At 34.1% G+C, this 12,193-nt stretch overlaps 3 protein-coding genes across 5 annotated transcripts in view; 2 read left to right on the top strand and 1 right to left on the bottom strand.

The window, feature by feature from the left end:
* The window catches only part of LOC107035870 (protein SYS1 homolog), a 3,594-nt gene extending 2,175 nt beyond the window's left edge, over positions 1–1,419 (top strand). The window contains exon 3 of the mRNA XM_015253483.2: positions 764–1,419. Coding sequence (XP_015108969.1) covers positions 863–1,345 — 483 coding nt within the window. The 5' untranslated portion in view covers positions 764–862 and the 3' untranslated portion in view covers positions 1,346–1,419. The remainder of the gene's footprint in view (positions 1–763) is intronic.
* A 912-nt stretch (positions 1,420–2,331) lies between these two features.
* On the top strand, positions 2,332–4,658 carry LOC107035871 (biogenesis of lysosome-related organelles complex 1 subunit 1). Its single transcript, XM_015253484.2, has 4 exons — positions 2,332–2,656; positions 3,378–3,450; positions 3,575–3,792; positions 4,518–4,658. Exons 1-4 carry the CDS (start codon positions 2,596–2,598, stop codon positions 4,550–4,552), a joined length of 387 nt encoding a protein of 128 aa, XP_015108970.1. The 5' UTR covers positions 2,332–2,595; the 3' UTR covers positions 4,553–4,658.
* A 155-nt stretch (positions 4,659–4,813) lies between these two features.
* On the bottom strand, positions 4,814–12,030 carry LOC107035868 (transformer-2 protein homolog alpha). Of its 3 annotated transcripts, none has more exons than XM_015253481.1 (5): positions 11,942–12,030; positions 9,337–9,828; positions 8,096–8,310; positions 7,594–7,694; positions 4,814–7,111 (listed from the first exon to the last, which is right to left on the bottom strand). In XM_015253481.1, the coding sequence occupies exons 1-5, from the start codon at positions 11,957–11,959 to the stop codon at positions 7,101–7,103; spliced, it is 837 nt and encodes a 278-aa protein (XP_015108967.1). In that variant the 5' UTR covers positions 11,960–12,030; the 3' UTR covers positions 4,814–7,100. The 3 variants fall into 3 exon arrangements, with proteins under 3 accessions (XP_015108967.1, XP_015108966.1, XP_015108965.1); XM_015253480.1 differs by having other exon boundaries at positions 4,814–5,320; XM_015253479.1 differs by lacking the exon at positions 4,814–7,111 and having other exon boundaries at positions 7,118–7,694.
* Between the last annotated feature and the right edge of the window lie 163 nt (positions 12,031–12,193).

Raw genomic sequence — 12,193 nt, 5'->3', positions numbered from 1 at the left:
AAGGATAATTTCCCAATGTTGTCGATTTTTTACTATATTTTAAGGTTTTGATGAATTTCAGAAAATTATTTTTAGAGAGCTAGGGGAGGGTAGGGTAAAACGGACATTTTTGACTTTTTTGAAATATTCATGACGATTTCTTTTTGTGATGAGCCTAGACTGAGCTCAATTGATAAATCTGTTTCTGAGTTATGAATATTTTTAAAAAAGTCAAAAGTGTCCATTTTACCCTACCCTCCCCTAAATATATAATTAATAAAGACTCCGCACTTGATCTCCAGTTGAGTCAATAGAAATGTTACCTTTGATTTGATTTGATTTACGAGGAAATGTTAGAACATTTTTTTTATAGATCAGGGAATTCTCTGCAAAGAATGGCTTTTGATAATTTCTCGTAAAATGACTCATTACCGAGATGAATGGGTAATTGACAAAGTTGTTGAGCTTTTCCTTTATTCTATAGTTTTAATTATTTAATTTGAATAAATATTCAGAAAATATAGCAAAATTTTTGTTATAACCTTTTTTGTGGAGCCGATTGAGTGCTACAACAAATATGATTACGAAAATTTCGCCATCTCCCTCAGATTCGGAAATATTCTTCAAAAACTCAACTGGGAGATGAGTCCACTTATCTCCGTTTACCACTTCACTACTGAATTCAATTTTCGAAAAATGGATAAGCATGAATGATAATAAAAATGATCAAGAGATTTTTTCCAGAATATTTTATCAGAATAATTTTTATTCTCTTTCTCAACAGGCTGAAGATGTTGATCAACGCACTCTCGCCTCACTCATGCCTCGAAGACACCCCTGAATAAACCCCCCACTATCGAATATCATAAATAACCACACAAAGATGAACAGCATCTCAGGACAATTTCGCAAGACAACGTGGGACCCCCTGCTGATAATATCCCAGATAACAGCAGTCCAGACGGTCCTGTACTTCTCCCTGGGCATTTGGATCTGGATAATAACGATGTTCTTAGGAGCAACTAGATCACTGGACTACGCATTCCACTACAAAGAGATTCACGTGAGGGATCACGGGGGTAGATTAGTCATCGCAATATTCGTGATGAATTCGTTGGTCGGGGCTTTGGCTCTCTGGTGGCTCGTCCAGAGGACAAAACAGTGCATGGACTTCACCTGCACTGCCCACTTGATCCACTTACTCTGTTGCTGGGGCTACAACTCGAGTTTTCCCACTACTTTCAGCTGGTGGTGCCTCAACATCGTGTCGATGACCATCATGTGTGTCTGTGGCGAATTTCTGTGCATGAGGACTGAACTCAAGGCCATTCCTTTGGGCATGAACAGTCAGAAAACTGCCTTGTAATTTTTTTTTTTGAGGAAGATGAGATTGTGACGAGAAAGGGGTGAATTGAAGATAATAAATTTTGTTAAAAATTTTGTGAAATTGTTTGGAGGTTTTCTCTTCGTTAATTGTTTCCCTTAAAATTCGAGTAGATGATATGATTCCCCTAATTATGGGTTGTTGGGGCTTTTTACGTGGTTTCATTAACTATTTAAAGGCCTAAAGTGTTTTCTTCGTCACTTTCTTTTGTATTTTATTAGATACCAAAAGTTTGTTTTTTTGATTTTCAAGATGTTGAGGAAATTTTGAACTCTATACCATTCCAGTGGGGATGAACAGTCAAAAAACTGCCTTGTATTTATTTTTTTTGAGAGAGATGAGGAGATTGTGACGAGAAAGGGGTGAATTGAAGATAATGAATTTTGTTAAAAATTTTGTGAAATTGTTTGGAGGTTTTCTCTTCGTTAATTGTTTCCCTAAAAATTCCATTAGACGATATGATTCCCCTAATTATGGGTTGTTGGGGCTTTTTACGTGGTTTTATTAACTATTTAAAGGCCTAAAAAGTTTTCTTCGTCACTTTCTTTTGTCTTTTATTACATACCAAAAGTTTGTTTTTTAATTTTCGAGATGTTGAGGAAATTTTGAATTCTATACCATTCCAGTGGGGATGAGCAGTCATAAAACTGCCTTGTATTTTTTTTTTTTTTAGGGAGATGAGGAGATTGTGACGAGAAAGGGGTGAATTGAAGATAATAAATTTTGTTAAAAATTTTGTGAAATTGTTTGGAGGTTTTTTCTTCGTTAATTCTTCCCCGTAAAATTTCATTAGTTTAAACTAATGAAATGATTAATATTAATTATCAATTTTCTTCCTCAATTACTCTTCACATTTTTTCATCGCTTTATAATTTTTGTTTTCATAAAAACTCATTGTCTTGCGTTTTTATTCCGTCGATTTATTCACTTCAAAAGGAAAAATCTTCAATGAAATAGTACCTCAATCAGTGCCTCTCCCTCTCTATCTACACTACTTTACGGCCCCCCCTTGTTATGTTGCAACTAGCCATGTTTGAAGTCGAAGTAGTTCTCGAATAAATAGATAACTAACCCCCGAAATCACCAAATAATCATACTGAATAATTATTATCACCAGTTTTACTTGTACTATGTCTAGAATCCGGTGTGGAACAACAGTAGATTCGGAAAATTCTGTGAACAGGTAAAGTGCTCCGTTTAGCTGTCATCAAGAGGTTATCCCTGTCATAATAATGTTATCGAGTATCGTGAAGGAGCACCAGAGCAAACAGCAAGCGAGGAAAGAGCTCCAAGGTACTGTTCATCTGTTTTAAGGATATACAAGTATTTTTTACAGTTCGAGATCACACTATAGGGGAGGTTGGGGTAAAACGGACACGTTTGACTTTTTTTAAAAATGAATGAGGGGTTGAATTGTTGATAAAATTTCATAATTTTTTTTCAATTACAAAGAACAATCATTTCCCTTTGCGACGAGCCTAAACTGAGCTCAATTGGTCAATTTGTTTCTGAGTTATGAATAATTTAAAAAAAGTCTAGTGACCGTTTTACCCCACCCACCCCTAGATTCAACCATTTTCAATCATCAAATGTGTCAATTAAACTGCATGAGAAAAATTTGAAAAAAAATCCTAAATATTCAGCGCCATTCAAATTCCATTTTGCACAGAATTATTATTTTTGTAAACATTAATTTTCTGATTTAACACATTTAATTTTATGATTTTTTCGAAAATCGATTGTCTCGCGATAACTAAAAAAAATGTTCTGAATTGATTGAATGATGGCTTAAAAAATTTGATTAGATGCCCCCCTTTGACCGAGTTCGAAGACGAAGGCGATAACAATGATCGTTATTTTGATATAGGGAATAAAATGACTTAAACAATGAATGATAGAAGGAAATGATGTGCAAAATAACCATTCGCAGCCTATTGCGAATTTATAAGCAAAAATAACTATACTATATGCAATACAAGAGCAATTTCTCACTTGTTTTAATTGTTCTGAGCAGAACAGAAGCGCAAGGAAGCTGTTCAAGCTGCCAACAACTTGACGCAGGCACTTGTAGATCATTTGAACGTCGGGTAAGCATTTTCCTTATAGTCTATTGAAAATTACGCCATCATTACTCACGTATAATAAACATAATTAAAAAAGTGGGATAAAAATAGTCACGAAGTGATCGTTGAAATTCCCCCGGACTTTTAGAGTGGCTCAGGCTTATTTAAACCAGAAGAAACTCGACGCTGAGGCGAAGCAGTTGCAGCAGAGTGCAACGGCCTTCGCCAAACAGACGCACTCCTGGTTGACCCTCGTGGAGACCTTCTCCAGTGCCCTGAAGGAGATCGGTGATGCTGAGAATTGGGCGAGAAGTATCGAGGGGGACATGAGGACCATCGCAACAGCCTTGGAATATTCTTACAAAGGTAATAAAAATATGAGCTATTCATTTCCCGCAATATCGAGAAAAATTTCTGCTGGAAAGCTCAATGTGATAAGACACATTTGGCTCCTTTATCAATTCGAAAAAATTTAATTTTTTTGTCGACTCCCATAGGGGAGGGTAGGGTAAAATGGACACTTGAGAATTTTTTAAAATTATTCATAACTCAGAAACAAATGTGTCAATAGAGTTCAGTTTAGGCTCATCACAAAGGGAAGGAATTGTTCTTTGTATTGAAAAAAATTATTAAATTTCATCAAAGTTTCAACCCATCACTCATATTTTTAAAAAAGTCAAGTGTCCATTTTACCCCAACCTCCCCTACAAAAAGGATTCAATTCCATTTATTCAATAGCGAAAAGTTGAAGAAAAACTTTACCACACACATACGTATGGATATGGTCTAAAAATTGTATTTTCGGATTTTTTGAATCATAATGGGTCGATATAACACAACAAATCTTGACTTAAATTTGAACGATTACAATGCTTCCATTTGGAATCAGAAAAATATAATTCATTAGTTAATTTTCTTCTATGATAATCCTCAGTGCGCGGGTAATTCTATCTTCTTTTTAAAATTCTTAAACAACTGAGGGAAATAAAAAGATCTTCACATTGTATTTTCCAGCTGAAATTCTTCGGGCTGATTTTAAAACATTCAAACTAAAATGTACTCACTAAAATTTGGTTCTCTTTTCATTTCAGCAACTCAAGAAGTACACGGTCCCACCCCCCCATAAATCCCCCAAATCACAATGAAAAATTCATGATCTCAATAATTTTATTGTTAAACATATTCAATACACAAATCAATAATCAATAAAAGGGCAGGAAATAAACAATCACCAAAAACTTGTTCTCTTTATTAAATCCAAATATCCTCAATCGATAACATAAAAGAAAATAAACACAAATCATCATTATGCTTATAGTAATCATCCAAAAGGAAAGGTGATGGGATGGTGGAGGGACGTAGGATGGGATTAAATTTGGAATTTACATAAATTTATAACTTTCCACTTTTATTGAATAGTTCTCATAGCTTCATTTTCTTCAATGTGCCTTCTTTTTCATCATAATCCTGTCGTTGAATTCGTTTCAAACTGATAAAGAATATGATCAGCGGAGAATAATGTACTCTTGAAAGTGAATAATCGACGAACATCTTGAATACTTCAGGTGACCACGACTCGAATCTCTTTCAAATGTACTTTTTTTTTCAATTTTTCCGTCTCTTGATGACGTTTATATCCCTCAAAACTTCATACGTTGAACAGATTTTTCATTCTTCAAGTCTCCAAGACTTCTCTTGACGTCAAACTGTAGATCATATTCTTTGTCACGAGATAATTTAAAACTCGACTCTGATATTTCTTGAACATTGAATTTTATCAATTTTTTGTCTTGTTATCTGCTAATAATCTTCATGATTTCTTGCCCATACAATTTTTCAAGGTTTTTTAAACTTCAAACTTCCCTCTATCATCCAATACCTCTTGATTCAAAACCTTATAAACAAACAAATATGTTAGAGAAGTTACAATGTTGCTTTTCATATGTATTATATTTTTATAGTAATTAGTTATTATAATAAATGGTTTGTAATTGTTTTTTTTTATTTTTCAAAAGGAAAATTACCACATTAGTAGTGTCGTACCCTCGAGAATGGGGAAGGTAGGATACTTATCAATACGGTTGGAATATAACTGTCTTTAACGTTCTACTATCATTCGTTCGTGGAAGGATGAAACGGCATAAATTTTGTGCAATCGTAAAACATAATTTGTAATTGTGGATTTATCTGGGAAACGAGTAGATCTAGGGGAAAAAGTCACAAATCCCTTTTGGCAGATCGTGAAATTTCCCACAAAAAATGTCGTGTGAAGTTTTCCACCAGAGCCACTCATTAACGAGATAAAGTCACATTTTAAATTGAACACGTGTAAAAATCGAGTTTTTACGTTTTGAAATTTTACTGTTGGATTGTTTAAACACTGTTTGGACAATCTAGAAGTCGTCTACGTCGATAGCTAAGGAAATTCCAGGTAGAAAACACATTATGACGAGGTCTTTATCTCCAGCAGTTTCTTCATGAATCCAAAAGGAAGTTTATCACAATTTTTTTTTTTTTTTCAAAGTTTGGAGAGACTACTGGAGATAAAGATTTCCTAATATTGTGTTTTCAACCTGCAACACAATATCTTCCGGGCCACCACCTGGGGTGACTGTCGACCCCAGATTAATCCGTTTGATCCCTCCACAGAATCAATAAATCGAGAACTATTGATCAGTTCAATTAAAAAACTAGTAATTTCGTATGAAAATCGATATTTCCATCATATTCCAACCTTTACATTATAGCCGTAAGAATATAGATCCCCCTCAACCTTATTCTCATAATAAAAAAGGGAAAAAAATAATTTTTTTCACGAAAATAAGGCCTCCCACTATTCCCACCTTACTGTGCCTCAAGTGCATATTTTGGGGATTTTTTTTCAAAAAAAGATTGCAATGGCGAAATATGATGAATTAAGAACAGAATGGGACAATTTCAGAACAGATGAGCATTTGGGTCTCGTTCTGCTCTACAACAGATTTTCAAATTTATTTTTCAGAGACAAAAACCTCTTTTTTTTCTCAATTGACTATTATTGTTTCAATCTTGAAGAAAAAAGATCTAATGAATGAAATTATCTCGACAACGAATGATTCTGGAAAAAAATGTCAAGAAATTTTTCTTCGTGAATTACGAAATTCTCAGTAAAGAAATCTCTCCTGATATTTTTTCAAAAACCACTCGTAGTCAAGATAAATTCAATTACTCCCAGTTCTAAATAAAAATAAAAATAACTCCTCAATTATAATTCCATATTTTTGCGAATTATTCTGAAGCTAGTAGATAGATTGATCTCAAAATTTCAAGTAATTCTACATAAAAAAAGTGTCCCAATATGTTTACCCAGAACCACTCGAAAATTGAATAAAGAAAAAAAAATGAAAATTGACTCATTCTGTGCTATTAAATCCAACACCATCACCATAGCCTCCTCCCTCCCCGAAACCTCCAAGACAAAGTAAGACGAGAATCCACTGGACTCTAGGAATGCCCCACGTGCACGTCAATCCGACCCCTCAATAGAAAAAAATCTAATCAAGCCATAAAATCGCTCGCATTTGCTTTTTCGAATTAAGAAAAAGACAATAAATTCAAAAAAAATAGGGGCAGGGGGGGATTAAAGTTCAGAGATAAATGGCTCCCGAAACACCTGGCCTTCTCGATCGCTCAGTTTAATATCGACCTGAAATTCATCAAGCAACAGAAAGAAAAATACTAATGATTTGCAATTATCTTTTTGAACCCGTGAGTAACAAGGGTCATATTCGTTTAGAAGAAAGAATATTTATCTAATGAAATAATTCCGAGGCTCTCAACGCATCTCTCGTCAGTTTGTCGTCTATATTTTATGGGTTTTCTCAATACCTTAATCGAGTAAAATATTAAATGAAACGATTTATCGAGTGAAAGTGAGACATACCAGTTAATGTATGATTCAGACAATTAATGTTTATTTTTATTTGTTTTGGTGGGTGATTTTATTACGTTGGAATCATCACATTTATCGATGAAATAGTCATCTTTGTACAATTAATTTTTGTCAATTGGAAGATAATGGAGGGGATGAAGGTTAATTAATCTGAAGCACATACAAGTGGGCCGGTATGTCTGATTATGGTATAGTGAGTTCATACATAGAGGGAATCATGGAAGGATCTGACTTACGTGGAGAGTAAGAGCGTGATCTGGTACGATCGTAACGTGTTCTGCGACGATTGTAGTGGGGACTCGGGGAGCGTCGATAACTTCCTCTGTAGCTAGAGCTTCTGCAAAGGATTGGTAATTCAATTTATATTTCAATTTTTACTGATATTATAATTAATTTATTAAGGACAAGAGAGAAGACATTGTTGTGGAGATCGAGATTTGCAGGAATTATTTCGTGTATAGTTTGTTAAATGTGTTCCTAACATTCTCTCACAAATTCTCTCTTAACGTAGATAATTGTTTAATTAAAATTTCGATTGATTCGAGTTTTTCTTGTAATTTATTCAATTCTTAGAACAATAGTTGCATTTCGGTTAATTTAGATAATTCATCGAATCAAAATAAGTTATTTTTAATGAAACAAATTAAATTGCAGAATAAATACAATCATTCAAGAATTCTTTGAATTAAATTAACTATCGGTTTTTGAAGACTGACAAAATCTGAGAATGATACTTACTCTCTACGTCTGGGTCCACTCCACCCCTTGTCATGCAAATGAGTGGGTTTTCCCATGTAAATACCAGGGGTGGGTGTGTGGGCACGTTGAGTTATCGAAAAATCAACTCTGATTCGTCTTCCATCCATTTCCATCCCCGAGCATTGCTCCTTGGCAACTTTGGCATCCTCACTCGATTCAAAATATACAAAGCAAAAGCCTCTAGACCGTCCAGTCTGAAAACACAGGGGAAAGACGTAAATAAAAGATTGAATCACAATGAATGAATCAAACAAATTCATACGACAGATCTGTAGCCAGAGGCCTTTAACGAATTGCACATCCTCGAAAACAATTGTTCTAAATCTCTGGCTGTTGTTCATCTTCCAAAAGGTGTTGGAAACCCTCTGGACATGGTTAGAACATCATTTATAACATTGTTATCTCAATTTGAACAATATTTCGAAAATAATAGGGTTTATAAAAAAATGCTTAGAGATACTTTATTGCAAATTATGAAATTCTCTATAAAACATCAATTCGCGATATTTTTCGTTTAAACTGTTTTGAATAAAAATATATGTAGAAAACTCTATATTTGAAATTCTGTCTGTTCATTTCAACAATTATATTGTTAAACTTAATGATCTCATATTTATGTCATATGAATGGAGTTATGTAAAATAAACAATGCATTCATGCCAAATCAATCTCCTACTTAAATCACATTAACGACTTATTTGACCCAAAAAATGGATTATCACATGTTAATAAATTAGTTTTCTCTTTCATTTGTAACTAAGAAAGTCTTCATTTGGATTAAGTAAAAATTTTTTTACAATAAAAAAAGTAAGATTGGACGAAAATTGGGTTCAAGTTGGAATAAAAGCCTTATCATGATTTATTTTACTAAGGGAAGATAAGTTAAAAGGCTTTCTCAAATCATCAATATCTCTCGATCAGTGGGGGGAATTGGGTTAAATTAGGGCATCTTGAAGATATTTTTTCCGGCTTTAAAATAAAAAAAAAATTCAATTTCACTCTATCACTCTATTCAGTCTAATCCACCAATCTATCATTCGTTCTATCTCTTTCACTCTATTGATGTTTTATAGGGAATTTCTACATGATGTACTACTCAATTGACAATTTTGGATTACGAAAGATAAAAAAAATCCAGATAACATTCGAAAGATAGTACACCCGGGCCTTAAAGGAATAATAATCAATCGATAAACCAAATAAAAGAATTTTCCAATTACCTTAGCATCATTAACGACTTGCACACGTTCAACAGGTCCATACTTCGAGAAAATATGATGAATCTGTAGTTCAGTCGTGTAAATAGAGAGTCCAAAGACACCGAGACACCTCGAGGGACACGGATTATCCCGATTCCCCACGTGTCTTCGTCTCGACGACATTGGACTCCTCGAGTGAGAGCGATAGATATTTCTGTCCCTCTCCCTCGAGTATCTCGATCGTGAATACGACCTTGATCTGCTCCTGGAGTAACGTCCACCGCCACTACGATAGGGTGATCTACCACGACTACGACTTCGTCCAGCTGAGTATTTGGCATTTCGATAGGATTTACGTCCACGTGACACTGAACGACTTCGTGACCTCGAGTACTCTTTTACGGGTCTGTGGGTATCCTTGCGGTCGCGTGACCTTGAACGTGAACGAGAGTCACGAATACCATCGTCAACTGCTCGGGATCTTCGGGGGCTGGCGCTCCGACTACCACTGTGCTGTTTTTTTTTTAATTTAAAGAACCAGGAGATGAGAAACAATTGGAGTATTTTATGAAAACTGCATGGGGATATTATACTTAATGTCGAAAATATTCCTTGAAAATCTTGGAAATTCTGTTAAAGTAGTTATTCAAAGTTTAATATTTTGGCTGACTTAATAGTATTTTTCTGTATAATATTCTGTATAGTATTTTTCTGTATATTAGGAATATTCATTTTTCTGGTTGAATTCCCTTCGTACCAAACATTTGAGCATTTTGATATTTGAATTCTTCTCATGTCGATCACTCCTCGGTTTTATTCATTCGTATTTCTTTCCTGGTTAAACTATAATTAAAATTGGTTCTGATCACGGAAAAAAATCATAGCTCCCCAGGAGATGAGAAACAATTGGAGTATTTTATGAAAACTACATCAGGATATTATACTTAATGTTGAAAATATTCCTTGAAAATCTTGGAAATTCTGTTAAAGTAGTTATTCAAAGTTTAATATTTTGGCTGATTTAATAGTATTTTTCTGTATAATTGGATGGATTATTAAAATTTTTCAATGCGGCCACTGATAGACCGATTAATTTGTTCCAAATGAGATTCGTTAACTGTTAACGAATGAATATTTGGTGAGACCGAATAGACCCTAGCCTCCAATCAAATCCATTCGTTAACAATAACTAATCCTCTCTATCAGTGTATGGAATAGAATAATTGGTTTTTCACAAAGAAAACTTAAATTTCTAAACCCTCCATGAATATTAAAAAAAAGAAGTTGAGAAGAATTTTGGAATTGGGCATTATTGGATGAAAAACAAATGGAGATATTATTCTGAATTGGTGAACGTGATGAAATCATATGTGAAATAGTTATTCAAAGTTTAATATTTTCGCTAACTAAATTGTATTTTTTATTTAAACGGATTACTTGAATTTTTCATTGAATATGGGAGAGAATAATTGGATTTTCACAACTAAAACCACAATTTCTACAAATGTGATTATTTAAAAAAAACGAAATTCACGACTATTTTGAGATTGGGCCTTATTGAATGAAAATTCAATGGAAATGTTTTAAATAGTTAATGATTATGAAATACTATCTCAGATATGTAGTGCTGTGTTTTTTCATTCAAAAGAACGAGGAATGAGAACTAATTGGTGAATTTTATGAAAATTGCATGGGGATATTATTCTAAATCGTTGAATATGATGAAATCATATTTGAAATAGGTATTCAAAGTGCAATATTTTGGCTGATTAAACAGTATTTTTTAAATTTTATTCATACTATTGTTTAAGAAAATAATGGTAGAGAGAAATTCATGGATTCATTTCTTGCTTTCTTCAACTTTGAAATTCATGTAAGAAATTATCAACGATGAAATTACCAATAATTTTTTTCGGCCATTTTAAATTCATTTCCCTCTAAAACTGCTGCTCATCGAGATAATTTCATATAAAAAAATCTATTGTCAACATTTTCGGAATGAACTAAAAAACATTGATGTATAAATGATAATTTTTTTCCAGAAATTCATGTTTAGCATTCAGACCACAATTCCTCAGTTATTCTTGTAAAAAATATTGCAGAAGCTACTTTTTTATCTCAGAAAAATCAAATTTTCAAGGGAACGACACATAAAAATTTTACAGACATGCCATAACTGAAACTTCCAGCAGAAGATGGAAAATACCTTCATCGTAGTGTCCTGCGACGTTTTTTAGTACGTATAAGCCTACACTTCTCAATCAATTGATCAGAATGGTATTGCCAATGAGTCAAACAAAAGTGCTACCTCTCCCCCAAACGTGTACCCCTCGGTTTAACCTTTATTGAATTGCTTGGCAACGATAAACAAATGTGTAACTCAGGGTTACCCAACTAATTACGCGAAGATCCCCCGCGCTAATGATAAACACCAGCCCCAGTGGGAGATTAATTCGGCATTGAACTCGATATAAATAAGTAAACAAAAAAAAACAAGAGAAAAATTTGAAAAATCACTGGCAGAATGGAGGGGATCGATATCTGGGTATCACATGGTCCCGTTTCATTATGTAATTGGAAAAGACAGGTGATTTTAGTGGAAGAATGTTGTTGTTGAAGGACTCACCTCGATTTCACTCATCATCGAGTGCTGGAGCGAATGACTTTTTCCGAAAAAATGTGGACGACCGGTGTTGAAGCTCTAATTGCTCGACTAGTGGCGTCCCGAATGATAATGGCGTAGGCTTCGTTTTCCGAGATGGTGGCGCCTCTAGTTTTGGCGGGGGAACTCAATCGTTTGAATTATGAGTTCATAGCAGAGATGTCAGACAAGATGTGAGTCCTATTTTACTAAAGATAAAGGGAACGTGAAGTTGTT

This window comes from Diachasma alloeum, unplaced genomic scaffold (assembly GCF_001412515.2).
Source record: "Diachasma alloeum isolate Michigan unplaced genomic scaffold, Dall2.0 Dall_scaffold_00201, whole genome shotgun sequence".
In the NCBI taxonomy this organism is placed as follows: Eukaryota; Metazoa; Arthropoda; class Insecta; order Hymenoptera; family Braconidae; genus Diachasma; species Diachasma alloeum.
The sequence above is the reverse complement of the archived record's forward strand: the minus strand, read 5'-3'. Positions and strand labels throughout refer to the sequence as shown.

Bases quoted from the DNA above. Each gene is read 5' to 3' on its own strand.
- LOC107035871 (XM_015253484.2), top strand. From the start codon at position 2,596: ATGTTATCGAGTATCGTGAAGGAGCACCAGAGCAAACAGCAAGCGAGG. The intron at 2,657-3,377 runs GTACTGTTCATC...TGTTCTGAGCAG, and splicing joins AGCGAGGAAAGAGCTCCAAG to AACAGAAGCGCAAGGAAGCT. The intron at 3,793-4,517 runs GTAATAAAAATA...TTTTCATTTCAG, and splicing joins CTTGGAATATTCTTACAAAG to CAACTCAAGAAGTACACGGT.
- LOC107035868 (XM_015253479.1), bottom strand. The intron at 8,311-9,336 runs GTAATTGGAAAA...CTGTGTTTTCAG, and splicing joins AAGTCGTTAATGATGCTAAG to ACTGGACGGTCTAGAGGCTT. The intron at 7,695-8,095 runs GTAAGTATCATT...AATCCTTTGCAG, and splicing joins AGTGGACCCAGACGTAGAGA to AAGCTCTAGCTACAGAGGAA.